This window comes from Zalophus californianus, chromosome 8, assembly GCF_009762305.2.
Source record: "Zalophus californianus isolate mZalCal1 chromosome 8, mZalCal1.pri.v2, whole genome shotgun sequence".
Classification (NCBI taxonomy): domain Eukaryota; kingdom Metazoa; phylum Chordata; class Mammalia; order Carnivora; family Otariidae; genus Zalophus; species Zalophus californianus.
Window position 1 is genome coordinate 49,665,261 of NC_045602.1, and position 24,698 is coordinate 49,689,958.

General features: G+C 44.3%; 2 protein-coding genes across 9 annotated transcripts in view; one reads left to right on the forward strand and one right to left on the reverse strand.

Annotated features, from left to right (window-relative positions):
• The window catches only part of SLC4A5 (solute carrier family 4 member 5), a 103,005-nt gene extending 95,508 nt beyond the window's left edge, over window positions 1–7,497 (forward strand). For 3 of the 7 annotated variants that reach the window (XM_027622887.2, XM_027622886.2, XM_027622888.2), the window contains exons 23-26: window positions 134–307; window positions 2,255–2,407; window positions 5,318–5,385; window positions 7,303–7,497. In XM_027622887.2, the coding sequence (XP_027478688.2) occupies window positions 134–307; window positions 2,255–2,407; window positions 5,318–5,385; window positions 7,303–7,468 (561 nt within the window). In that variant the 3' untranslated portion in view covers window positions 7,469–7,497. Of the gene's footprint in view, window positions 1–133; window positions 308–2,254; window positions 2,408–5,317 lie in introns of all 7 variants that reach the window. The other 4 variants (XR_003524758.2, XM_027622889.2, XM_027622892.2 and 1 more) reach the window with 4 other exon arrangements.
• A 60-nt stretch (window positions 7,498–7,557) lies between these two features.
• On the reverse strand, window positions 7,558–23,375 carry MTHFD2 (methylenetetrahydrofolate dehydrogenase (NADP+ dependent) 2, methenyltetrahydrofolate cyclohydrolase). Of its 2 annotated transcripts, XM_027622893.1 has the most exons (9): window positions 22,856–23,372; window positions 16,952–17,136; window positions 15,499–15,621; window positions 14,906–15,058; window positions 14,357–14,464; window positions 12,821–12,913; window positions 12,290–12,415; window positions 9,394–11,121; window positions 7,571–8,099 (listed from the first exon to the last, which is right to left on the reverse strand). In XM_027622893.1, exons 1-8 carry the CDS (start codon window positions 23,230–23,232, stop codon window positions 10,958–10,960), a joined length of 1,329 nt encoding a protein of 442 aa, XP_027478694.1. In that variant the 5' UTR covers window positions 23,233–23,372; the 3' UTR covers window positions 7,571–8,099; window positions 9,394–10,957. The 2 variants fall into 2 exon arrangements, with proteins under 2 accessions (XP_027478695.1, XP_027478694.1); XM_027622894.2 differs by lacking the exon at window positions 14,357–14,464 and having other exon boundaries at window positions 7,558–11,121; window positions 22,856–23,375.
• Window positions 23,376–24,698: the final 1,323 nt, after the last annotated feature.

The window sequence follows — 24,698 nt, forward strand, 5'->3', positions numbered from 1 at the left end:
TTCTTAGTCCAGACAAGGGGCTACCTGCTATGAGACCCCACCGCATCACTCCTTCCTGCAGTCCCAAGCCCCCAGCAGGGCCACCTCCCTCACGGGGTCCCCACTGCTGGCTGAGCCTCGCGCTCTCTGCCAGTTCTGGGAACGCTGCAAGCTCTTCCTCATGCCGGCCAAGCACCAGCCGGACCACGCCTTCCTGCGGCACGTGCCCTTGCGCCGGATCCACCTCTTCACACTGGTGCAGATACTCTGCCTGGCGGTGCTCTGGATCCTCAAGTCCACGATGGCCGCCATCATCTTCCCGGTCATGGTAAGGTGGGCGCGGGCTCTCCATCCTGCTTGGCTGGTGGGGCCTGGGCAGGCGTCTCTAGGGGGGAGGTCTGCAGTCGCAGATGGCCTGACTCTCTCAGGGTCACAGAAGCAAGCACAGAACAGAACAAGATTCGGGTCGTGAGTCCAGGCCAGATAGAGCGGGGAGAGGGGGGCAGTGCAGGGGGATGGTGTGGGAGCCTGTGGGCTAATACTTCGGGAAAGCCCTGGGTGGGCCCCAAAGCCTGCAGTGCTGGACTGGGGGCCAAAGTGAGTACACAGAGGTAGGATTTGAAATGTGCCCACCTGGGATTCTCAACCGTGGGGAACCATTAGAATCACTTGGGAGCTTTTTAAAACTGTGTGCTCAGGCCTCATCCCAGATCAATTAAATCAGTATCTCTTGGGGAAACCCAGGCATTGGTGTCTGTAATAAGTCTGCACGTGGGCATAAATGTGCAGTCAAGGTTGAGAACCACCACTCTAAGGAAAGGGAAATGAATCCTCCCCAGTAGGGCCCTCATCGGATTTAGCGATAACAAGGGGTGCTGTTTCATTTAATCCACAGCAGCCTTAAAGTACTACTACTAACCCTGTTTTACAGGTGAGGAAACTGAGGCTCAGAGGGCATGTGTGAGTGACCCAACCCACACAACCAGAAGGAGCTGAGCCAAGATCCATACCCTCCCCCTACTGATTTTTTTAATTTACATGCAGTAAAATTCACTCTGTGGTTCTGTGAGTTTGGACAAATGCACAGATTAGTGGTTCCACAACCACAGTCATGATACAGAACAGTTCCATCATGCCTAAAATACCCTTGTGCCATTTCTGTTTTTTTTTTTTTTTTAAGAGAGAAAGAGCGTGCATGCGCATGTGCGACAACAGGAGCAAGTAGGAGAGGGACAGAGAGAGAATCTTAAGCAGGCTCCATGCCTAGCACAGAGCCCGACAGGGGGCTCGATCTCACCACCTGGGCGGAAATCAAGAGTCGGACACTTAACCGATTGAGCCAGCCAGGCACCCCCCCACCCCCTGCCATTTCTATGCAGACAGTGCCTCCTCTTCCCACCCCTACCCCTAGCAACCACTAATTTGTTTTCAGAGCCAGGATTTTTAAAACCCAGGTCTGTCCAGCTCTCAAGCTCTACTTGCTCCCAAGAAGCAGGTCAGTGAGGAACCAGAGTTAAATCCAGCTGGCTGGTTTTCTCCCTGACCTCATTTAGTGGCCAGTTCTTGGTAGTGAAGGGGCAATATTTATAACTAGTTACCCTGGGCCCATTGAATTTTTTAAAAGGCCAGTATTTAATCCTTCCCCAAAGCACACATTTTTCCCTTTGTGTATGCTGAACAGAACCAAACTTTCTAGACTTTACTGTAAAAATTCCTGCTATCCCAGTACACTTTATTCAGTGTACTTTATACTTGTTAACAGAGAGATTGGCAGCTCTCAGAAATAAGGACAAGAGGGACAGTGGGTCTCAAAGCGTGATCTCTGATCCAGAAGTATCAACATCTCCTGGGAAACTTGTTAGAGATGCAGATTCTCAGGCCCCAGACCCAGACCTGCTGACTCAGAACCTCTGGGGGTAGCCCCCAGCAATATTTGTATTAACAAGCCCTCCAGGTGTTTTGGTGGAAGCTCAAGTTTGAGGATCACTGATTTAAAGAATAACTGTAGGAGTTCTATAGCCCTTAGTCTCTACCTGGCTTCCAACCAGCTGTCACAGGCTCCGTTCCCTGGCTCATTGGTAGGCTTTGCCACTCAACTGAGGAAAGGCCAGATGAGAGGAACCAAGCGGGCAGGTGGTCAATGGTCATTTGTCGGAGCTCTGAGATGGCTCCAAAGAGACCAGATAAAGTCCCTAAACATAGCTGACTGAGGAAGAAAAAACAATTTGTGAGTTGGGGCCTTGAGCCCATGGTTTTCTCTGAACTGTCACCACAGATCCTAGGCCTCATCATCGTTCGAAGGCTTCTGGACCTCATCTTCTCCCAGCATGATCTGGCCTGGATTGACAACATCCTTCCAGAGAAGGAGAAGAAGGAGACAGATAAGAAGAAGAGAAGGAAAGGGGCCCATGAGGACAGTGATGAGGAGGTGGGGAGGATGTGAGGCCAGGGCTGAGGGAAGAGATCAAGAAACCCTCCCTCCACTTCTGCCCAGGCCAGGGAGAGGGTGGGCTCTTTGGGTGGCCAGCTATGATCACCTGGGCCTAGTCTGGCATGAGCTGAGGCTTTTGCCTGTGTTGGTGTGGGGTGCTGAGAGCTCATCTGCTTATGGGAATATCCTCAGGGTGGGCCACAGTGAATGAGTTCCCCCCCCAACCCAGGGAAAGGCTGGTTGCCACACCCATTCTTTCCCATTTCTGTGAGCTCCCAGGGGCTGTTATCAACAAGCTGTGCAGGTCCTTGATGGAACAGGGCAGAAGACTCAGCTCCATCATGGGGGAGGTTATGAGGACTGACCTCCAAAGAATGGAGCAGGTCTCGGGGGAAGAGTCTGATGGGCACCAATTAGTAGATTAGACTCCGGGACAGGTGGAAGGACTGGGAACAAGGTTTGCTTGGCCTGCCTCTGGGGTATTAGGGAAGGTGGGCAGAGAGGCATATGTCCTCACTGAAAGGAGAGTGGCTACATTCCCCAGATGCTGGGGACCACCTGGTTGCCCCATCTACTCTTCTCTCATGCTTCCTCCTCATCCCACTCCCAAAACACTCAGGGAGTCAACAGACAGGAAGCCAGTCCAACTTAAGAGTAAATCACGAAATGTGAACAGAAAGATTGTCTAGTTCAAGTGCTTATTACAGGTGATGAAACGATCCTCCAAAAGGGAAGTGGTTCACCCAAGATGGACATATGGCTAAATGTCTAAAGGGAATGAAGAAAACTCTTCCTGACTTTTAATTTTAAATTTTTTAAATTTTATTCATTTGAGAGAGAGAGCAAGAGTGGGGAGAGGGGCAGAGGGAGAGGGAGCAGACTCCCCACTGAGCAGGGAGCCCGATGTAGGGCTCGATCCCAGGACCCTGAGATCATGACCTGAGCTGAAGGCAGATGCTTAACCAACTGAGCCACCCAGGTGCCCTCTGTTCCTGACTTTGGTCATTTCCAATATGCTAAGCTGCCCATGCCATCTAGCAACATGCCTGGCTCCCATTCTCCCAGGTCTGACCTGAACCCACATCCCTGGTATCCACCTGGAACTGTTCTAGTGATTTTGCCTTTTGCAGATCAAAGCTGTCCATAGGCAAATCCTTGCTGACTGGTGGCAATCAAACCATCTTCTGATGGTAGTGATAGACCCAAACTCCCCTGGTCCTTAATTGCTTTCCTCTTCCAGGGAGGAAGAGGCCCATCGTTCATTCACATGTTTTTCATTGATGATTTAGATGGTTTGCAAAGACAGGCCTTGAGAACAAAGAAACTGAGAGTCTAAGTGCCTTTTAAAGACAAATACTCTTTAATTGATTCATTCAGTAAATATGTGAGTGGCTATGTGCCAGGAACTATTCCAGGGTTGGGGAAAAGCATGATATATTCAATGGAAAAATGGCATTCAATTTTCACAAATCCACTTTACGCATGTCTTTACAGCAACACCAGCTATTGTGTGAGACTCACTCCTGATTGGTTACTATGACAGTTGAAACTGTTCCGATCAATAATGTTCCTGGGAGAGTTCTGTCCTGTTTAGGACAGCAGGCTAACTGTGATTGGCCCACAGTGAGCCCCAGAGTACTTGCAGCACCCCGTAACTGTTGAGACTGGAGATAGGATGGTGGTTGGCACATTGTGGATGCATGTATTTTCCATCTTGGCAAGAAAGTCAAAGCTGTTGAATTGGTGGTGTTTATCAGCTTTTCCCACTGTTTCTCTCCAGCCCCAGTTCCCTCCTCCCTCAGTTATAAAGATTCCCATGGAAAGTGTCCAATCAGATCCCCAAAATGGTATCCACTGCATTGCCAGTAAGTAAAACACATGGTGTCTCTCCCTTCCTACTTACTACTTATTCTCCACCTCTTCCTCCAAGGAACTTCCATCTCCAACTCAGGGGGACCGAATGGTCTTAGATGCTAGAGGACTCCTCTGGTAGGCAGAGTTAAGTGGGAACTGGGCCACAAGGATTCAGACTTCAACCAATGGGATCCCCAAATCAAACCCTGCAGGTGCCTGTGATCAAGTTTCACTTCCATTTAGGCAGAGCCCCTCATTCCTTCTTTGCCCCTGCCCCTGGTGCCTCCTGATGCCTGTGGAGCCACCTGGCCCTCTCTTCAATGGTTTCAGACCACATGGATCCAAACATGACCCGCTGAGCCTCCCAGCCTTTCCAGTGGTTGTTGAAAATGATTGAGGGTTCAACGCCAAGCTGAGTTGTCCCCTTTAGAGGAACTGGTAGCATAGCATTTGGATCATAAATTAGAGGGAAGGTCGTAGAAAAGTTCCTCCTGCTGAAAGGAAGGCTGCCTGGGAAGGATTGGGCATTGCTCACGAAGATCCTGGGGGGTTCTATGGCTGCCTTTACCCCCTCTGAGTTTCGGCACCCTACCAGAGGACAGTCCTGTCATCAAGACCACAGCCTATCCTTGGAATAATCAGGAAGATCCCACTTGAGTCCTGACCTCGGTGTTCCTAACGTAGGGCTTGCAACTTTCCTAAAAGTCCCAGATTAGGATCCTGCCAGGGCCCTTGAGGGGCTTCCCATCACACTCTCCGTCATTAGTACTTCTTTTTTAGTTGCTAACTCTCCTTCCTTCCCCTTCCCATTTGTATTCTTCCATCACCCTTCCTTACTCTGCCCTGGCCCTCCCCAACACCCACCTATCCTGGCTGAGAGCCCTCTGGGGAAGGAGTAACTGAGCCAGAAGCCATCCATCCTGATTTCCTCTTGTGTAGTGTTGGCTGTGGGGATCAGAGAACAGGAAGACAAGAGGGAAGCACTGGAGAAAGGTCTTCTCCAGTGTCCTCCTCAAACCTGCTCTACAACTGACGTTTTAATTTTCCTGCCAGGAAAAAGATCTTCCAGTTGGAGTTACTCATTCTGATTCTTCCTTCAGTGACTCAGAACTCGACCGGAGGTAATGGCCATGAGGTAGACTCCTTGGGTATTAGGTGGCCAGGAAGGCGGAGGGACTAGGATTTCCCAGGTTAGCCAGTGTCTCCGTAAAAGGCCTTTGCTGGTCCACCTTGGGAGACAGGTGGTCAGACCTGATTATTAGCGTCAAGTAACAAATGCGTCCTTTTACTGACATGACATGATTACACAAAGGTCTTCTACTTTAGAAAAGGAAATTACAAAATACGTAAAATTGAAAACACTGGGGGAAAACAACATAGAGAAAAACTACACATGACTTAAGTATATATTATTGAATGCCAGGATAAATGAGCTCAAAGATCAAAACGCCAGGTACTTCCGTAGTATGTGGAATAAAGTAACAGCATGGTTAGTTAGCAAAGGTCAGAAACCTAACTAAATATCAAAGATTAAGTGGAGCATGGAACTTCTGATCTCGAAGCTGTGAGTTCAAGCCCCAGGTTGGGCGTAGAGATTACTTAAAAAAAAAAAAAAAATGGAGAGAATAGTCAAGAAAGGATTCCAGACCATTTCCAGGGGCCCCTGTGCCAACTGTGATACCTTAGTGTTCTTAATGAGAAGCCATGAGAAAAGTGGACAACTTTATGATTGAAAACAAGGCAGGCTCAAAACTAGAAGAGAAATCCAGGGGCAAGAAAGTCAGCCTCAGCTATTACAGGGGAAGATGGTAGGGTGCTCCTACCTAGGGCCCTAAACTGGATGGGAATCACTGTACTACATCACACATGAGCAAAAGCGTAAGCTATCCCAAGTCTACAGGTAGATAAACCTGCAGACTTAGAAGCACTCATCCAAGAGATTTTAGAAAACATGCACAAGATCGTCTGAGTTAGAAGTCAAAGCTGTTACCACTTTGCCAGGATAAGAGAGACACTGTAACAAGCCCCCCTAAGCAGTGGACCCAAGGCCACTCCAGCCCAGGAGGGTCATGCGTCCAAACTACATCCCTGCCTGCTTTCTCATCCCACCTCCCCATTCGGTTCCTACACCATTACATGAATGCCACGGATTTTTATATATAAAGGTGCTGGGAGGAGAGCAGTCTATCCTGATTTTTCGTTTTTAAGTAGCCTACACCAAATTGAACCTCTCATTGCCCCAACCTCAGTCCGTGGAGAGAGAATACGGACCAGGACGGGGCATTTCCATATACAAACATGGGACAGCTACACTGGTGTTTTACCAACTCTGTGCAAGTAGTTGGAAGCAGAGACCACTGAACAGGATTCCATTTCAGTGAAGGAAAAGGCTCAGCAACATGATCTAGTTTAAGCATCCGAGATCTACCAGGCATGATGCTTAATCCCTGGGGGTCTAGAAAGACAGGCCTGCCAACAAAGACATACAACAGTGTGTGCCGAGAACAATGGGGCACATGTAAGAGAAAGGACAGTGTCTAAGGGAGGGATCTGCCTTATCTGGAGAGTCCAAGAACGATAAATAGGAGCCTGCCAGGTGTACAGAATAAAGAAAAGAGACAAAAGGAGGGCATTTCAGGCAGTGGGAACACGCCTGAAATACTATTTGAAAATAGCAAAGACTGCTGGGCTGGACGGGCAGTCAAACTAGAAGTAATCAGGAGTGCAAACATAAAGGGCCCTGTCTGGCCACACTAAGGAGCCTGGATTCTATCTCTTGAATGGTGGGAATCACAGATCTGTGATCCAGAAAGTTCGCCTTGGCAGCAATGTGAAGACCAGGCTGACACTTCTGGCGAGACTAGCTCAGCAAGCACAGCTGAAGGCCAAGTGCAGAGGATGCTGCTCATTGCCATAACGTGTTAAGAGTTCATAAGCAAGGACAAAACTACTTGCTTTAGAGCCCTCCTCGGGGGGATAGCGTGGAAAACACCAACTACTAGATAAATCACTCTCCCTTCCCTCTTTTTCTTATTTAGCATCACATTGCACTTCAAAATTTCCTGTCCAGCTTCGCCTGCTTTCAACTATTCACAGAGCCCAGTGTTCATGGTGCCACAGGTGAAGATAGAAATGGAGTCAGACTGTGACTTCACAGATGTGGACAGATACGGAAGAGAAACTGACGGAGAGACCACCCTCTAGGACGCAGCTGCGCCCAGACAGGGCTTCATCTTCACTGTGGGAGGACATGGTTGCATCTTCACTGTGAGGTCTGGGCCAGACCCGTAACTTCTCTGAGACAGTTTCCTTATTTGCCAAACAGACGGAGTCATTCCACTTGATAGAAAACTGATCTGTGGGTGAAAAGTACTACTTACATGCAAAGCTGTCTCCTTCTTTCTGCAGTTAGGCAAACCAACAGAAACATGATACCTTATTTTAAAATGCAGTCCAGGATAGAAATTATAATGTTTCTTGAAATGAAAACAATGCTTGCCTCCCAAAATATAGCTAAGATAAAGGGGGCAATAGTAAATTTTTATTGAAACAAATATCTGTTAGATTTTTTTTTTAAGCTTAGATTTTAAAATATCTAGATGGTCTTGAAAAAAACCATTAAAACACTCATACTTCAGTAGACCACAGCTGGAAAATTTGTTTTGCAACTTGACATAGTAAGAAATGAGTACAAGGCCCTATCTTCTCCCATCTCGTGCAGCTTTCTGAGGCTCCTATGGCAGGTCTGCGCCATCTGCATGCGCTGTGCACCCTGGGCCAGCACAGACGTGTGACTGCAGGTTCCCCAGACTGGAAAGCCAGTTCCCAAAGTCAGCTGGTGAAAGAACCAATACATGAGAGCGAGCAAATGTTTGCAAAATAAGATTGTTCTTGTTCAAATGAAACTTCCAACCACATTACATCAACAAAATGATCCTCTTTCTACCCTTGGGTAGGTCCTGCCTCCAGGTTTTCAATGACCTTGCTCCCAAAGTTAAACTCCCATCCACAGGACCACTGCATGTTAGGCAGTGCTAATGTAAAATATTAGATTATAACTTTGCAGTATTAGATTAGTACTTTAAAGGAATGATTGGAAACAAGTTGGGTAGATTAATAACTCATTAATATAAGAAGCAAACCCTGTCCTCATGAAACTTACTATCAGTCTGTCTTTAGTCCCCACTTAACAAACACCCACCTTGCTTGTTTAACACCTACTATGTGCCTGACAGCCACAATGCAGCTGACATTTACTTTCTCCAGAACAACTATGGATTTGAATCTCGAGGAAATCACTTTGGTTAGTTACTACATTTACTCACAATGACCAAAGCAGGTGCTTTTTTTCTTCATCCTTTTCTATTTTTTAAAGACAAATGACACTAGGGCACGAGGACAGCTAACTGCATCTGCAATCCTCAGAGCTTCATACAGTGCCTGGTCCCTAGAAAACTGTACGTGTTCATTCAGTTAAATCTCAGTGCTCCCTCCAAGGGATACTGCCAAGAGGTAAAGCTCTAAACCTCTCCCGTTAACTGCTCACTCACCCAGAACGATCACCTGAATTTAAGTATAAATTCTGTATTTTCAGCTGCACCAATCCTGGGGGAGCTAACAACCCTTAACATTTCAGTTTTAAAACTTGGCTGATTTCCAATAGCACTTTGTCCAAATTAAACTGTAGAAATGTTATGGATTCCCGAGTAAATGTGCTTGATTAATGAAACAAGTTGGAAACTACAATGTTAATTTTTTGTTATTGTAAATTGATCACTGTAATTTTCACCTTATATGTCATTTATATTTTGTATATACATGAACATTTTAATTTTGACAACTTTAACAGGTGGACATATTGTTACTTCTCCATGCACTAGGTCAGAATTTCTTTCCACTTGTAACTGTAATTCAATAAAACTTAATCCTGTCTGCTCACCTTGCTCCATGTTTAGTAATTTTGGTCAAGTCAGCAAACATGGGATACGGACATGAGCTAACCCTAACTTACAAAAAAAAACATCTCCAGCGAACTATTCTCTTTCATCTCCAGGAAACTATCCAAAGAATAAAGGCTGCTGGCAGAAGAACAAGGAGAAGTCAGCTCCCCATTGTTCTTTTCTTTCTACCTGAAGCAGGCTGGAGCAGGAGCAGAAGGATCTGTCTGCTTGGAAGCCAAAATACTCAGCGCTGGAAGAGAACAGAGAATACACAGGGGCCTATCCCAGCCTCAAAATATGCACAGCAAATACCTTCCAATCTGTCAAATAAAACACACACATTGAAAAAATAATTGTATAGAGAGTGGGGCGCCTGAAGGGGTGGGGGTTGTCAGCAGGCACATCGAGAAGTCCTTTGCAAAGCTAACAATGTGTAAATTCAACTGCATGGTTTAGAAAACACCCAGAATAAGCCTAACCACTTAAATGAATCTTACAGATTAAGCTCCCAGCTTGGCACAGCCTGTTGGGACATCAGACTGAAAAGACTAGACTGGTTTCTCCACAGCTGCGCTTTGTATCAGTGTGTTTAAGGCACAGGATTAGGTGTTACCAAATATAGGAATATTGACACCCATTACATCTAATGAGAAAAATTAACTATGTTTAGGTCACAACCAGGACAGTAGCAGGAAGATGCAGTATTTTGGAGAACTCATTCCACACCAGTCAGAAGTGTTTTATTAAAAAAAAAGTGAAACAAACACACACAAAAAAACCCTTTTAATCAGAAAGTCTGATTAAATTCAATGTGAACTCAAGTTCTCAAAAACCCATTGGGAAAAGTCAACAAATACATCTGAGAAAAGCAGGCAGCTGCTGACAAGTCTTTGGTGGAAAAGTAAGTTCATACTTAAACAAGCTGCCCTAATCCTAATGATTATCAAGCCCAAGTTTTGTTTTTCAAAAATAGGTTTCAAGATATCCCAAGGAAACCATACAGGCACCGCCAAGAGTACAAAGATGTAACAGTGAAGTTTAAGGATGGAGGAAAAGCCAAATATGACAACACACACAAATAATCTATAAAATAAAATAAGCCTTTCAGTCCTAGAGGAAAATGGGAAAGCCTCGTGAATATAATACACGTGGGGTGAGGACTGACGTGGAACTACCCTAAATATTTTCCCAATGACTAAGCCACGGAATGACAGCTCAGGACACCATCCATTCACAATTAGTTTTACATACCATAGGTATGTAAGTTACAGTAATGTTTTTTTTCTACTCAATTATCATTTCTTCCTTTTGACTTTTTCCCTAATTTTCTCTAGCAACATTTTTCCTTTGGTTTGACCAGCTGAACTCAAAAGGCTTGGAACCTAAAGTGAGTATCAACTCTTATTGAAATAGCACTTAGGAAATGCAATCCTAGAAAAGGCAAATTTTAACTGAAGTGGCTTGATCAAGTTAAGCACCTGCTCTTAATGGGACGATGTCCTCCACGTTCATCACCAGGTGAACGGCTTCTCTTGGCGGGCTCACACGACCCAGCAGGAGGCCAGCATGCTCTGTGCTGAGGTACGGCAGAGCCATGCGCACAGGCACACCCCCCCATTTCTGCTTTCAATAAATACAAAAAGCATCATTTTAAACCATTTCAGTAAAATAAATAAAAAATATTGCATTTCTATTGGCCTGTTTCGCCTCTCTGACCGGCTTGGAGGGGTGTTCGTGACAGAAGACACAACAGTTAATTGGTTGCTACTCCACGCTCCTTAGGCTTCAATACTTCCTGCTCTTCAAGCCTCAGCACCTTTTTTGCGGCAATAATGGTATTCTTCATCAGCATTGCCACTGTCATGGGACCAACACCCCCAGGGACTGGGGTGATGTAACCGGCTTTCTTTTTGACTCCTACATAGAAACAAGATGGGTAGACTGCCTTAATTATGGCAAAGGAAATGTATGCATCTTAATGTACCGTGGAAGAAGCATTCAAAGAAAAAGTAAGAATATACACAAGCACCTTCATAAGCCTCAAACTCATTAAAAAAAAAAAAAAGTCCTATCTACATTACTCAGGGGTAGTCTTTTGAACATACTAAAAGAAGAACATGCATGTAATAAGAGTTGTTCAATGAATATTTATACATCTAAATAACCTATAACTTACCATCTATACTTTTCCTCCATATTAAATCAGTTTGAAAAGAAACACCTCAATGGGTTAACTATATGTGAGGTAAAACTATTTATTGTATTATTAATTTATTACCAATTAATACCTGCCTACAACATTTTCTTTTATTTACTATTTATTGACTATATTTATGTAACTATACTGTTTGCCCAAAGCACCAAAGCCGAGTAATTTTCTGGAAAGTGAGAAGTAAGATTTTTTCTAATCCAATCTTAAAGGAAAAATACTTAAGATACCTAGGCTTGTGTCTGATTGCTTTATTAGAAATAGAAAACTAGAAATAGGCTTACCAGCCCAAAATTGAGATAAACATGATAACTTAAGAACTGAAAGGAGAAATCTCCTAGTATATTTCAAAATCCAGGAATGTGGCTCTTTCCTGGACCATTTTTAACATTCCAGGTCTGTGATCTCTCCTCTCAATGTGAAAATGATGAATCTGTAACACCTTCTAGGAGACTCAATGGTTTCGGAAAGTCAACTCATTAAATTTTTAGACATGTTAAAAGTGATGAAATTGTTTTAATTATGAAGTAACCCTAAGGAAAGAACAAACACCTCCCTGAAAAGTTTATACCCAGTCCCCATAATTTTATGATATAAACAATTAAAATGGTTCTAGAATGACTATAATTTAAGTTTCTCTTAATTCATGTGGAATGCATTTTGAATTACCAGAGTAACGTAAGATGGTTTTTTTTTTTTTTTTAAGTAATTTCTACCCCCAACACACAACCCTGAGATCAAGAGTCACATGCTCCACGGACTGAGCCAGCCAGGTACCCCCAGAGTAACGTAAGTTAAAAGTAAATGATCTGTCCTAAATGTCCATTAAAGGTAGTATTTACTGATTTTATATTTTAAGAAAATTATACCATTTACCTTCAAAGTCCACATCTCCAACTAACTTGGGTTTAGCAGTGATGGGATCTTGAACTCTATTTATTCCCACATCGATGACTGCGGCTCCCTCCTTGATCATATCTGCTGTGATCAGATTTGGAATGCCTGCAAACAGAGAGAGGAATGAGAGGAATGTTCACTAGTTCTGAAAGGAAGATTCTACTTGTCAGAGTCTTATCTGATTTCAATTTTAAGAGACCTGGAAGAACTAATTAGCTTGTTTGATGAAAACCTGTAAAAACCATTAGCCAAGAAACCACTGAAACTCCATACAGTAAACAGACATATTCAGAGGTTTCTGAAGCAACATTCACCCATCAAGTCAAGATTGGAAAGCCAGAAACCAACGCTGCATGCACCATTCTTGCCTCATCTCTATGGGCCGCATACAATATCACCGCTAGAAGAATGGTGAATGCGTTGGCACAGAGGTAGGCAAATTCTAAGATAAGAGGTCTATCTTCACCCTTCTGAGGTGAGGCCCTTCCCTCCCCTCCCTGGGGTTCTTACCTGCAGCAGAGACCACAATGTCTGCAAGAACTGTATGTTTCTTCAGTTGTTCTTTGGGAGTGTATCGATGAGATATCGTAACAGTGGCATCACCTAGGAATTAAAAAATACATGTCTTGATTTCTGAATCAAAGCTGAGATTGAATTAGGTCTCAACTAGGCAACCCATTTTAGAAATTCACCATCTCTGAAGAAGTAATTGACTTAATTCGTGTACCATATTTTCTGGACAGCTAAGTACCAGTTACTTTTCAGCAATTAATACCTAGTTTCTTTTATTTTTTCTTAATCTAAATTCAATTAATTAACATAGAGTGTATTATTAGTTTCAGAAGTAGAGTTCAGTGATTCATCACTTACATATAACACCCAGTGCTCATTGCAAGTGCCCTCCTTGATACCCATCACCCAATTACCCCATCCCCCCACTGACCTCCCTTCCAGGAACCCTCCGTTTGTTTCCTGTAGTTAAGAGTCTCTTATGGTTTGTTTCCCTCTCTGATTTCATATTTTATTTTTCCCTCCCTTCCCCTAAGATCCTGTTTTGTTTCTTAAATTCCACGAGTGAACTCTTTAAGATAATTGTCTTTCTCTGACTGACTTATTTCACTTAGTATAATACCTTCTAGTTCCATCCACAAGGTTGCAAATGGTAAGATCTCTTTTTTGATGGCTGAGTAATATTCCATTGTATATATATACCACCTCTTCTTTATCCATTCATTTGTCAATGGACATTTGGGCTCTTTCCACAGTTTGGCTACTGTGGACATTGGGGTGCAGGTGCCTCTTTGGTTCACTATGTTTGTATTCTTTGGGTAAATACCCAGTTTCTTATAACTTTTATTCCCTCATCCTAGCTCCACCCTTTAGAATCATTTAAAATTAAATTTATTCCTTATCCTATTTAGCAGCCTTTCAGGAATCTTACCTTTCCTAAGCAAAATATCACTAGAATTATTCAAGATTTAAAACTTTTTTTCTATCAAGTGACACAGAATGGGATGCTATGAACTGTTTCTTAGTTCAAACTATCAAAGCCATAACTGAAAATGTCTATTTGCCTACAACCATGCTTATATTCAAAACTCAAATATATTTCTTTTTTTTTTTTTTTTAAAGATTTTATTTATTTGACAGAGAGAGATAGCGAGAGCAGGAACACAAGCAGGGGGAGTGGGAGAGGGAGAAGCAGGCTTCCCGCGGAGCAGGGAGCCCGATGCGGGACTCGATCCCAGGAACCCGGGATCATGACCTGAGCCGAAGGCAGACGCCCAACGACTGAGCCACCCAGGCGCCCCTGAACTCAAATATATTTCTGAGGCATATCCATTTCTGTACTAGTTCCCTAATAAATGAATATAAATAGTCTCAGGTGACAGGAGGAGTTCAGCTTCTCCTACAAAGATTACTCCCCAAATATCTGCTAACAAAATTACAACAAATACAAATACAAAGTTTAACAAACACAGGACACCCGGCAAAGGTTCGCACATAAGGGAGCAGGGAACACTCCTCTGAAAGCCATTTCCTTACCTCCAGGACGTTCGTGCGCCCCATCTGTGTGGAGCAGCATGGCAATGGGCATTCCAACATTTTTTGACCTCCCAGCCACAACCACATTCTTCCCTAGGGTTGGAATGCCTATGAAGAAATATATATAAGGAGTACCAGACTATGTTAGAAGGAGCACCAAAGAAGGCAGACAGAGGGCCTAGGACATGAATCTAACGGTGATAAGGAAGGGAGTTACTAAGCTTGTTACCTCAACAGTCAAGGGGGCCCATCACTTGCTACACACATCCTGAAGACTAAAAGAACATGAGAGAAAGCACCCTGGAAGATACAAAATATTATATGAGTGTGCACTATCAACCCAATGAAACCTTAAGTTTCCTTTGCAGAGGCTTCTGGATTAAGTGGCAACAAAGTCAATAGAGGCAACCACAGGAGAGGCAGGCTCTGGGGGCAGGACTGGAGGACGTGGGGCCCAAGTGTCCACTCTGCAACTGTAGGCACTGTTACCACTGGCAAGTACTGGTTTCATGATCCTAACACAGACATACAACTATGGGATATACCTACCAGTTCGCTTAATTATTTCCCAGACACCCCACGGGGTAGCCGGTAACATGGAGTACTGGTCCAGACACATTCGCCCTACGTTAATTACATGAAAGCCATCAACATCCTTGTCTGGGGAAACAGCGTTGCAGATCTTTCGCTCGTCGATGTGCTCTGAAAGAGAGATCAGAGCAGCGGCCTGAAGTCACTGTCACCTAGTTGGCACTGCCTGACTCCAGCTTAGCTGGTTTATTGCACAAACCTGTTCCCCTTCCATGACTGGCCTCCGTGATTGATTTCTTGGTCTGCACAGAAGGAACACACACCAGGCAAAGCCAAATGCCAGCATCAAAGGCAGTAGCCTCTTGTATGACTGCTTCCCTCCACTGCCATTTTGTATCAAGATGTCACTTCTGAGTCAAGGAGTAATTGGTTTTCTTTTTTTTTTTTTAGTAATTGGTTTTCTGAGTAGGTTGGTGCATACTTAGTAAAATATTCACTCTCTCGAATTTACCTCCCCTTTAAGTCAGATCCACAAGGGGCCAGGTGTATAAAGTAGCTAAGAATCCTCTATTCCTCAGAAATCATTCTAAGTGATAGAGCCCAAAACTCACCTGGAAGAGGCAGCTGAACAAGGAGGCCATCTACATTATCATCATTATTTAGTTTATTGACTAAATTCAACAGTTCTTCCTCTGAAATTGAAGCTGGTTTCACAATTGTCTCACTGTTGATTCCTATAAGAAAATTCCAAGGTTAAAAAAAATATATCGAGGCATTTAATGAGCAATGCTATGTTGCCTGCCATGGTATTCTAACATAGAGTTAGAATATCATACCCAACCCTGGTAGCTAAAAAGCCCCAGTCAGTTCCCAAGGCACCTAAAAAATTAACTTCACAAATATACACTCTAGAGAACGTTGGCTCAACAATTATCTACATTATTCTACACTATCCTCATGAGCCTCAATTTACAGAAAAGGAGACAGAGGCTCAGCAAAATTGAAACACAAGCCATCTAGTGATGAAGGCAATCCTTCCAGTTTTGGAGTCCGTTCTTTCCACTGCACTGTGCTTCCTGCCAGTGTCTTAAAAAGCCATAGCTTGCCATTTTCTAGAGTTTCTAAAGATTTTTCAAAGAAAAGGGCAGAAGGCCTCAATCCTGTGATACCAAGGACTCACGGCCCAGTCAATGGCCCAGCTGCCCCAGTGGTTTCACAGCCTTTCAGAAGGAAGGGCACCCAGGTCTCATACCACCAACCCGCAGAGGAGCAGGAAGAGGCAGAGCCAAGCCCACCCACCCCAGATCTACCATCACACAGTCAGTGGTACAGTGAGACCTCGAACACGAACTTCCCATCACCCAGACCCTCAGTTTTTGCATTCCAAACTCTAACCACTGCGTAATTTTTTTTTAAGATTTATTTTTATTTATTTCAAAGAGAGAGAGCATGCGAGCAGGGGGAGGGGCAGAGGGAGAGAGAGAGAAAATCCTCAAGCAGACTCCCCGCTGAGTGTGGAGCCTGATGTGGGGCTCAATCCCAGGACCCTGAGACCATGACCTGAGCTGAAATCAAGAGTCAGCCACTTAACTGAGTCACCCAGTTGCCCCCCACTGCATCATTCAGTTGGCTGTGGACCCAGTTGGTAGAGAAGCCAAAAGCTATTTCCCAGAAGTCAGTCATTTCCTTCAAACCTAGGACTGTTTTCTAGGCCACATCACTGAGGCCTCCCCAGCCAAATGCTCAAACATCTCAGCCAGACTCTCATGTCTGTCAAGGAAAGCAAATATAAAATGTGTTCAAGGTCCCTTGTCTAATGTTAAGACTAAAGACGGAATTTAGCTTATATTCCAGAAGACACCGAGAATACCAACCATATTCCTTCCATCCTAGTTTATAAGCCTCCCCAGCAGATAGGCCTAATTTCTTTATGACCATATTTTGGATACAGTTCAATCCCATCAGCCTCCTCTGCTTGAGTCTTCTAAGCAGAATAAAGACTCATGAGTGCCAATGGAGTTTGCCGCAATTTGACGGCAGCCAGGGTCTGCGAGTGACACATACCCACTTCTGCAGCGGCCCGGGTTTTGTTGAGGACGTAGGAATGACTTGCAGGATTCTCGCCCACCAGAACCACACTCAGGTGCGGCCGCTTGTTGCCCGAAGCCACCCATTCTTCCACTTCCTGCCACACTTCCCGCTTGATCTGCTGGGCCAGTTTCCTTCCAGAAATGACAACGGCTTCATTTCTGCAGAAGGCAACAACAGTCACAAAACCAAATAGCTTAAATTTTTGTGAAAAGTAAAGATCTGACTCCAAAAAAAAAAAAAGGTTATAAACTACTCCAAACTTAAAGAGTAGATTAAAACACATGGTGCCTAAGCTGAGGGACAACGGAAATCTGAAGGGCAGTTTCAGAGTGGTAAATCTGTGTCCAGCTACATGTTTGGGGAAATAACGTTGACTGAAATACTATCATTACCCTGAAGCTTGGAGAGCTTAAGTGAGTGACAGCTAGTACTTGGCAAAGCTGGCCCTCATACTCAGCTCAGTCTGAATCCAGAGTCCAGGCTCTTACCACTACATCATCCGGACCCCTGATCATTGACACACTGATAGACCCCCCCCCCAAAAAAAGTTTTCCACTGTTTTAATTTGCATTGTTTTATCTGACCCGTCACCACTATGAGGTTAGTGTGTCCTATATGCTTATATACCATTTTGTAGTTTGTGTTTTGCCTATGTTATTAGCATCCAGCCATGTGTTTCAAACCATTTCCCAGTTAAGTCAATTGGCTTTTTAATTTCCTTTTTTTTTAAGATTTTATTTATTTATTTGACAGAGAGAAAGACAGCGAGAGAGTGAACACAAGCAGGGGGAGTGTGGGAGAGGGAGAAGCAGGCCTCCTACTGAGCAGGGAGCCCAATACGGGACTCGATCCCAGGACCCTAGGATCATGACCTGAGCCGAAGGCAGCCGCTTCACCGACTGAGCCACCCAGGCGCCCCTGGCTTTTAATTTCTATGATGCTTTCAAATATATAAATTATGTCATGCAATTAAACGAACAGACAATGTTTTGGACAGGTCAAACCTAAAAATTACCACTGCTCCCCACAGCCCCTCCCGGAGAAGACTTTCCCAGTAAGAATAAGGAGGTTCCATGCCATGGGTGGCGGTGAGCTGCTCTACCCTGGGACCCCAGTGGCCCACCCACAGATGACAGATCAGGAATGAGTATTGGACGCCAAGGACAATTTCTAGGCCAGCCAGTGGTCCAGTTGGTGCACAAGCTCAGAGCAACAGGAGCAACAGGTAAACTAGCCTGGTAAGAGCTTCTCCCTGAAACACATTCACACACTAGAACCACAGAGGACCTGTTGGTGGGAGGAGCTGAAGACAGACATAGAAAAAAAGTAGAGACAGAGAATAGCAGTCACACTCACGGTAGGACAGAGCAAGAGATGCGGAAACTGCTACTGATGGGCAACGAGAAAACTCAGGGTCTAAAAGAACTTCCAGTTCCCAAAACCATGTTCCGATCTCTGAAAGACCACTTCTTCCCAATAAGAACTGTTTATGCAGCTCTTCCTGGGTTCTAACGTGGAAGATTCCTGGTTTTCTTATTTCCATACATGGCCTTATAATAAAGTTCCCAATACTTAATGTAGGATGAGCAACTGCTCTTTTAGCATAAAGGTCTAGTGGAAAGAAGTCTTTCCCTTTTGTTTTCTTTCTTTCTTCAGTATCACGAAGAATGCTTCAATCTCAAGACCAATGAAACACACAGTTGTCTGAAATATTGAAAAAATTTCCCCTAATAGCACATATTTAATTCTCAGGGATAACACCAAGGTACTCGATATCCTGTATGGTCAGATATGATTCATTCTTTTTTTAAATTTTTTTTAGATTTTATTTTTAAGTAACCTCTACGCCCAACATGGGGCTTGAACGTACAAACCCGAGATCAAGAGTCGGACGCTCCACTGACTGAGCCAGCCAGGTATGATTCATTCTTAAGACCACTGTTAATTAGGGGCGCCTGGGTGGCTCAGTTGGTTAAGCGACTGCCTTCAGCTCAGGTCATGATCCTGGAGTCCCGGGATCGAGTCCCGCGTCCCGCGTGGGGCTCCCTGCTCAGCGGGGAGTCTGCTTCTCCCTCTGACCCTTCCCCCCTCATGTGCTCTCTCTCCCTCATTCTCTCTCTCAAATAAATAAATAACATCTTTAAAAAAAAAGACCACTGTTAATTAAAATGGAATTTTATTTTATCTTTTTTAAAGATGTTATTTATTTATTTGACAGAGACAGCGAGAGAGGGAAAACAAGCAGGGGGAGTAGGAGAGGGAGAAGCAGGCTCCCTGCCGAGCAGGGAGCCTGATGCAGGGCTTGATCCCAGGACTCTGGGATCATGACCTGAGCCGAAGGCAGACACAACGAATGAGCCACGCAGGCACCCCTAAAATGGAATTTTAAAGCTTCAACAGTCTTTAAACCTTCCATGCTTCTTTTCCATTAAGATTAAACACCTGCTTTAAACCAGATTGAAATGTCTTATATATAAAGCAGTAATTTTTTTTTAAAGATTTTTATTTATTTATTTGACAGAGAGAGAGAGAGACAGCGAGAGCAGGAACACAAGCAGGGGAGAGAGTCAGAGGGAGAAGCAGGCTTCCCGCCGAGCAGGGAGCCCGATGTGGGACTCGATCCCAGGACCCTGGGATCATGACCTGAGCCGAAGGCAGACGCTTAACAACTGAGCCACCCAGGCGCCCTAAAGCAGTAATTTTATATCTAAACTTTATATTAATTTGTATTTGTATCTTGGAAGTTTTAAAAAGATAAAATTTTATAGCAAACAGCACTTTTACCCAAATTTTATGTAATGATACTAGCATAGCACAAAATATATAATAGCATTTCACATACACCCATGGTATATTAAGGAACTGAAAACATGTTAACATTCAAAATCAGTTTTAAAACTAGAGTTGAAGGGGACTTCATTCAAAGGGCTTTGGACATAAACACCTCTGGCAACACTCCTGGGAAATAGCCCCAGTACAGAAATATATTCCCAATCCTGCAATGCTGTAGAATGAAAGATTACTTTAAAAGAGTTTACTACAGTGATTTATAACGAATGAAATAACACGTATAAAGTGCAAGGCATATATATTCAATAGAAATTAATTTCTTACTCTCTTCCATTGGTTAGATTTATAAACACACATATCCTTAATATATAACATATATCTTTACTTACTCATAAGGATATGTGTGTAAACATATATATACACATATATAAATATTCAGTAAAGTCTTAAATCGCATTTCATTAAAAAGTTCCTTTGAGGTGGCTAGTGAGTTAAGCTCAGGTGGTGATCTCAGGGTTGTGTGCAGGGCCCTGTCAGGCTCCACCCTTGTCTCTCTCCTTCTGCTCCTCCCCCACCCCACCCCACACTCTCTGACTCTCTCAAATAAATAAATAAAATATTTTTTAAGAAATTGAAAGCCATGAACTTAGACAAAATGGTAGCAGCACATTTGGGCTAAGACTGATCTACTACAGTTAAGAACACAGGGTTCTGGAAAAACCCAGTGTTCCAAGTCCCAAAGGCAGGTTCTGGATGTTACGCCAATTAGCTTTTAAAAAAACTGTCAAAGAGCAACTAGAACCAAAAACAAAGCAACAACACAATGAGTATCTTCTGTAATATCAGCTGTTTTAGCCCTCCTCTGCATATACAACTCTGCAAAATGTGAAACAGTCCTGCCAGTGAGTCATTACCTCATTTCCCATCATCTCTTTTGCCAAAGGGCAGATAAAGTAACTGCTACCTCAAAAGAAACAAAAATAGAGGCTCAGCTCAGTCCCACAGGGAATCCAAAACTATTAACTATATTAGCTAACACTTATGTAGGAATTAAATGCTTTTCACAGATGTGTTTAATAATGGGTTAAAATTATGAATGAGAATAAAATAAAATGAGTGAACAGACGAAAAAAGCCACAAGGACTGTTCAAATAAAATTCAAAATCCAGCTCAGTAGCATCTTCGCTTTCCTAATTCAATAGCGTACAGCACTGTAATTTTCCATAAAAACAATTATCAGGTGCATTTTACAGTTCATGATCAGGTTATTCTGGAAAGGGTTCGGTTATCTACTAATTAATTACATACAAAGGGGGATGGAACTAACATCATCTATTAAACACTAGGTATTTTGCTATGAGTTTTACACACATTACTCTCATTTACCTTGGGGTTATTATACTAACTAACTATAATACTATTATACTATTATTATACTATAATAGTATAAGAGCATACTATTATACTATAGAAGGGGAAAGTGAGGACGGTAGAAACAAGATTCAAACACAAACAAACCTCTGCCTCCAAAGTCCATTTTTCCCTATCCCCCAGTCTACTATAGTACTCTCTCTCCAACCATGAGTTTATGTTCCTGAAACCCTCCCCCATCAAAAGGAATTCATGCAGACTCATAAAAGATATTATTGTCTTACATTTGCTAGCCAGCAGTGATCAAAGCAATAAAAGGAAACCATAAATACCATAGTATTGCCTTCAGAGATGTGGAAGTCTACTTGTTCATTCAGAAACGTTAGTGAAAGGAGGGCATCTGTTACTGGAGAGTGAACAAACTGGTCCAGTTTTCTAAGTGATGAATTAGACGATCTTTACAGATCTCTTCAATCATGAAAGCCACAGGCACACGTGGCCAGAACTCAGGAAGGGAGCAACGGGGAAGAGAACAGACAGTAATGAGGGATGGGGCTGAAAGGCAGGTCAGGGTCAGAACAAGAAAAGCCCTGAGTGTCCCGGGTCTTCTTTCAAGAACGCATTAACCCTCATTCTACGGATGCAGTCTACGACAGCATCTTGGCAATGTTTCTAACATTTTTTTTTTACACTGAGTGGAAAGTACACACGTGTTCTGCCCCTTGACAGCTAAGGGAGTTCCACTAGGAAAGAGGACTTATGATCATCCCTGAATTCACACAGCCTAGCCAAGTGCCAAGATGAAAGAAGGGGCTGCTGTTACAGGGCTCAGCTCGCTGGCAACGCAAAGGCTCTAAAGATGGGCGAGAGAGTGCGCAGATTTAGGGAGAGAAAGCACAGGCCCCCAGAAGACTCTTCAACCTAGGTTTAAGAATGGGAGTTTGAGGTCTAGAAAGATGAGGAAAAACCCATTACCTCCCTAAGAAAAGGCAAACAGAGCTCTTCCCTCCTCCCCTCGGGTATTTTTCCCTTCAATTTACCAGCCTGGCAGTGACTAGCTCCGGGTGGACCGCATCAAAGCCCTGGTGACCCCAGCACATTTATTCTCTTGGCAGGGGAAGGGGCAGCTTGGAGAGCTGCGGGAGCCACATCCACCTCCCGAAGGAGGAGGGAAGAGCGGGTACCCGGCGAGCAAGCCGGCTCTGGGATTTCGTCAGACTGCACCAACCTCCTCCGCCGCTAGGATCCCGACGCGCACTGAAAGCTGCTCATTCAGAGTCCTTCCCGGCGCTCGCCGAAGCGTATCCTCTGCTTGGCCAAGCGGCTCCGCAACACCGCCAAGGGCGGCCGGCAGGTTCTGGCCGGTAACCTCCGTACGGTCCCGCGTAAATCCGGGCGCCCCAGAGCCCGCCTGCGCCTTCGCTCCGCACCGTGGGCCCCGTCCCGCCTACGGACTGGCCCCGAGAGAGGGCGACGCCCCGGGGCTGCGGAGACCGGCTCCCTCTGAAAGGCGGGCTCCGGGCATCAGCCCGCCCCACGGAGCGAGCGCTCAGGTCGCAGACTGCGGCCGCGCTCGGCTGCCACGTCGCCCCGTCACCGCCCGGGACAGAGATGCTCGGTAGAACGTCCCTCGGCGCCCCTTCGGAGCCCGGGCGGTCCCCCCACCCTCGGTTCCCCTCGGTTTTCGGCGCTGACCCAGCTCCAGGACCCTCTTACCGAACTACCGAGAGGTGGAAGGGGCGATAACGGAGGCGGCAGCTCTGAGCGAGCCGGAGGAGCCGGGTGGCCAACGTAGACACGACGGAAACAGCTGCCATCACCCGCGCCAAGGTCCGCGCCAGGAGAGAAGCGCGCGCGCGGGCCGTGCAGTTATACCGCGGCCGCGTGGCAGGCCCCGCCTTCCGCCCGCACCCATTGGCCACTTCCCAGCAAAGCCCTGCTTGTGATTGGAGCAAGAAGAGCCAGCAGGGGAGCCCTGGAAGGCTCGGAAGCCCTGGTAGCCTGCAGAGATTGGCCGAGGAAGGCAAGCCCCTGCCCGACGCAGCGGATGTCACGGAGGCCGGGCCAGCACGAGTGAGAGTTTGTTCATTCATTGCTTGAAGAAATACCTGAGCGCCTACTGTGTGCCAGGCAGCGTAAAAATGGAAAAAAGATAGGCAAATAGAAGAATAATGGAGTTAGAAAGAAACTATTTGACGAAATCACAGTAAAAACGGATCATCAATGGATGTCAAAACAACTGGATGAGGAACAGGTATGTACTTACTGGGTTGCCAGATCTTACAAGTAAAAATACAAGACACTCAATTAAATTTGAATTTTAGATAAATAATTTAGGAGGAGGGTCATACTTGTATTAGGATAGTATTCGATGGTCATCTGAGATTAAAATTAAACCGGGCTTCCTGTATTTTATCTGGCTACCCTTTTTTATAGTGTCAAAGTATCTCTCCCACAATATACTTATTAATAGTAAAGGGGGAAAATAGTAAATTTACAACAGGGAAACCTGAAAGTCATGACCTTAAACGAGTGATCAAAGTTAACACCATAGGTAATGGAACAGACACGCATTATGACATATTGAGGAGGGCACATCACTTCCTAACTCTTCACAAGTCTGAAAATTGAATGAAGTGATTTTTTCCTAAACCATTAAGTCCCCTAAAAACTATTACAGATTTTTCATTTACACACTGAGAGGAGAGAACAAAGACCTGGAATATTAAAACAGTCTAGGAAAAACCCATATTCCTGAAATTTTGGAATATACTGGTGGATTTTAATCTAATCACAAGGAAGTATCAGACAAGCCCAAACTGAGAGACATTCTACAAGAAAAGCAGCCTGTACTCTTTGAAAAATGTCAAAGTCATGAAAAACAAAGCATGAGGAACTGTTCTAGATTAGAGAAGTCTAGACATGACAAATGTAATGTGTGATTTGGAACCAAAAAATTATTTTTCTTTCTCTTTATTTCATTTTTCTTTTTTTTGTTAAGATTTTATTTGTTTATTTGAGAGAGAGAGGAAGTGAAAGCGAGTGAGCCTGAGTGGGGTGAGGGGCAGAGGGAGAAGCAGACTCCATGCTGAGCAGGGAGCCTGATGGGGGGGTGGCGGGGAAGAGATCCCAGGACCCTGGGATCATGACCTGAGCCAAAGGCAGCTGCTTAACCGACTGAGCCACCCAGGTGCCCTCCTTATTTCATTTTTCTTTTTCCTTTCTCTTTTCTGTAAAGGATATTACAGGACAATTGGCAAAATATTAATAAAGTCTGTAGATCAGCTAATAGCATGATATTAGTGTTAATTTACTGCTTTACCTAACCATATTGTGGTTACATAAAAGAATGTACTTGGCTTTAGAAATAGAGACATCATGTCTTCAAATGGTTCAGAAAAATATATATATATAATATAACATAGCGTAATATAATACAGTTGACCTTTGAATAACAGGGGGGTTATGAGTGCACACCCCCACCTATCAAAAATCCTCATATCACTTTTGACTCCCCAGAAACTTAACTACTAATATCCTACTGTTGACCAAAAGCCTT

What these genes read in the sequence shown, in the direction of transcription:
- MTHFD2 (XM_027622893.1), bottom strand. Translation starts at nt 23,232, where the DNA reads ATGAATGAACAAACTCTCACTCGTGCTGGCCCGGCCTCCGTGACATCC. An exon ending in TTCCACCTCTCGGTAGTTCG is followed by an intron (nt 17,137 to 22,855) that starts GTAAGAGGGTCC and finishes TGCCTTCTGCAG; the next exon opens with AAATGAAGCCGTTGTCATTT. An exon ending in GGCGCACGAACGTCCTGGAG is followed by an intron (nt 12,914 to 14,356) that starts GTAAGGAAATGG and finishes TTTAATTCCTAG; the next exon opens with GTGATGCCACTGTTACGATA.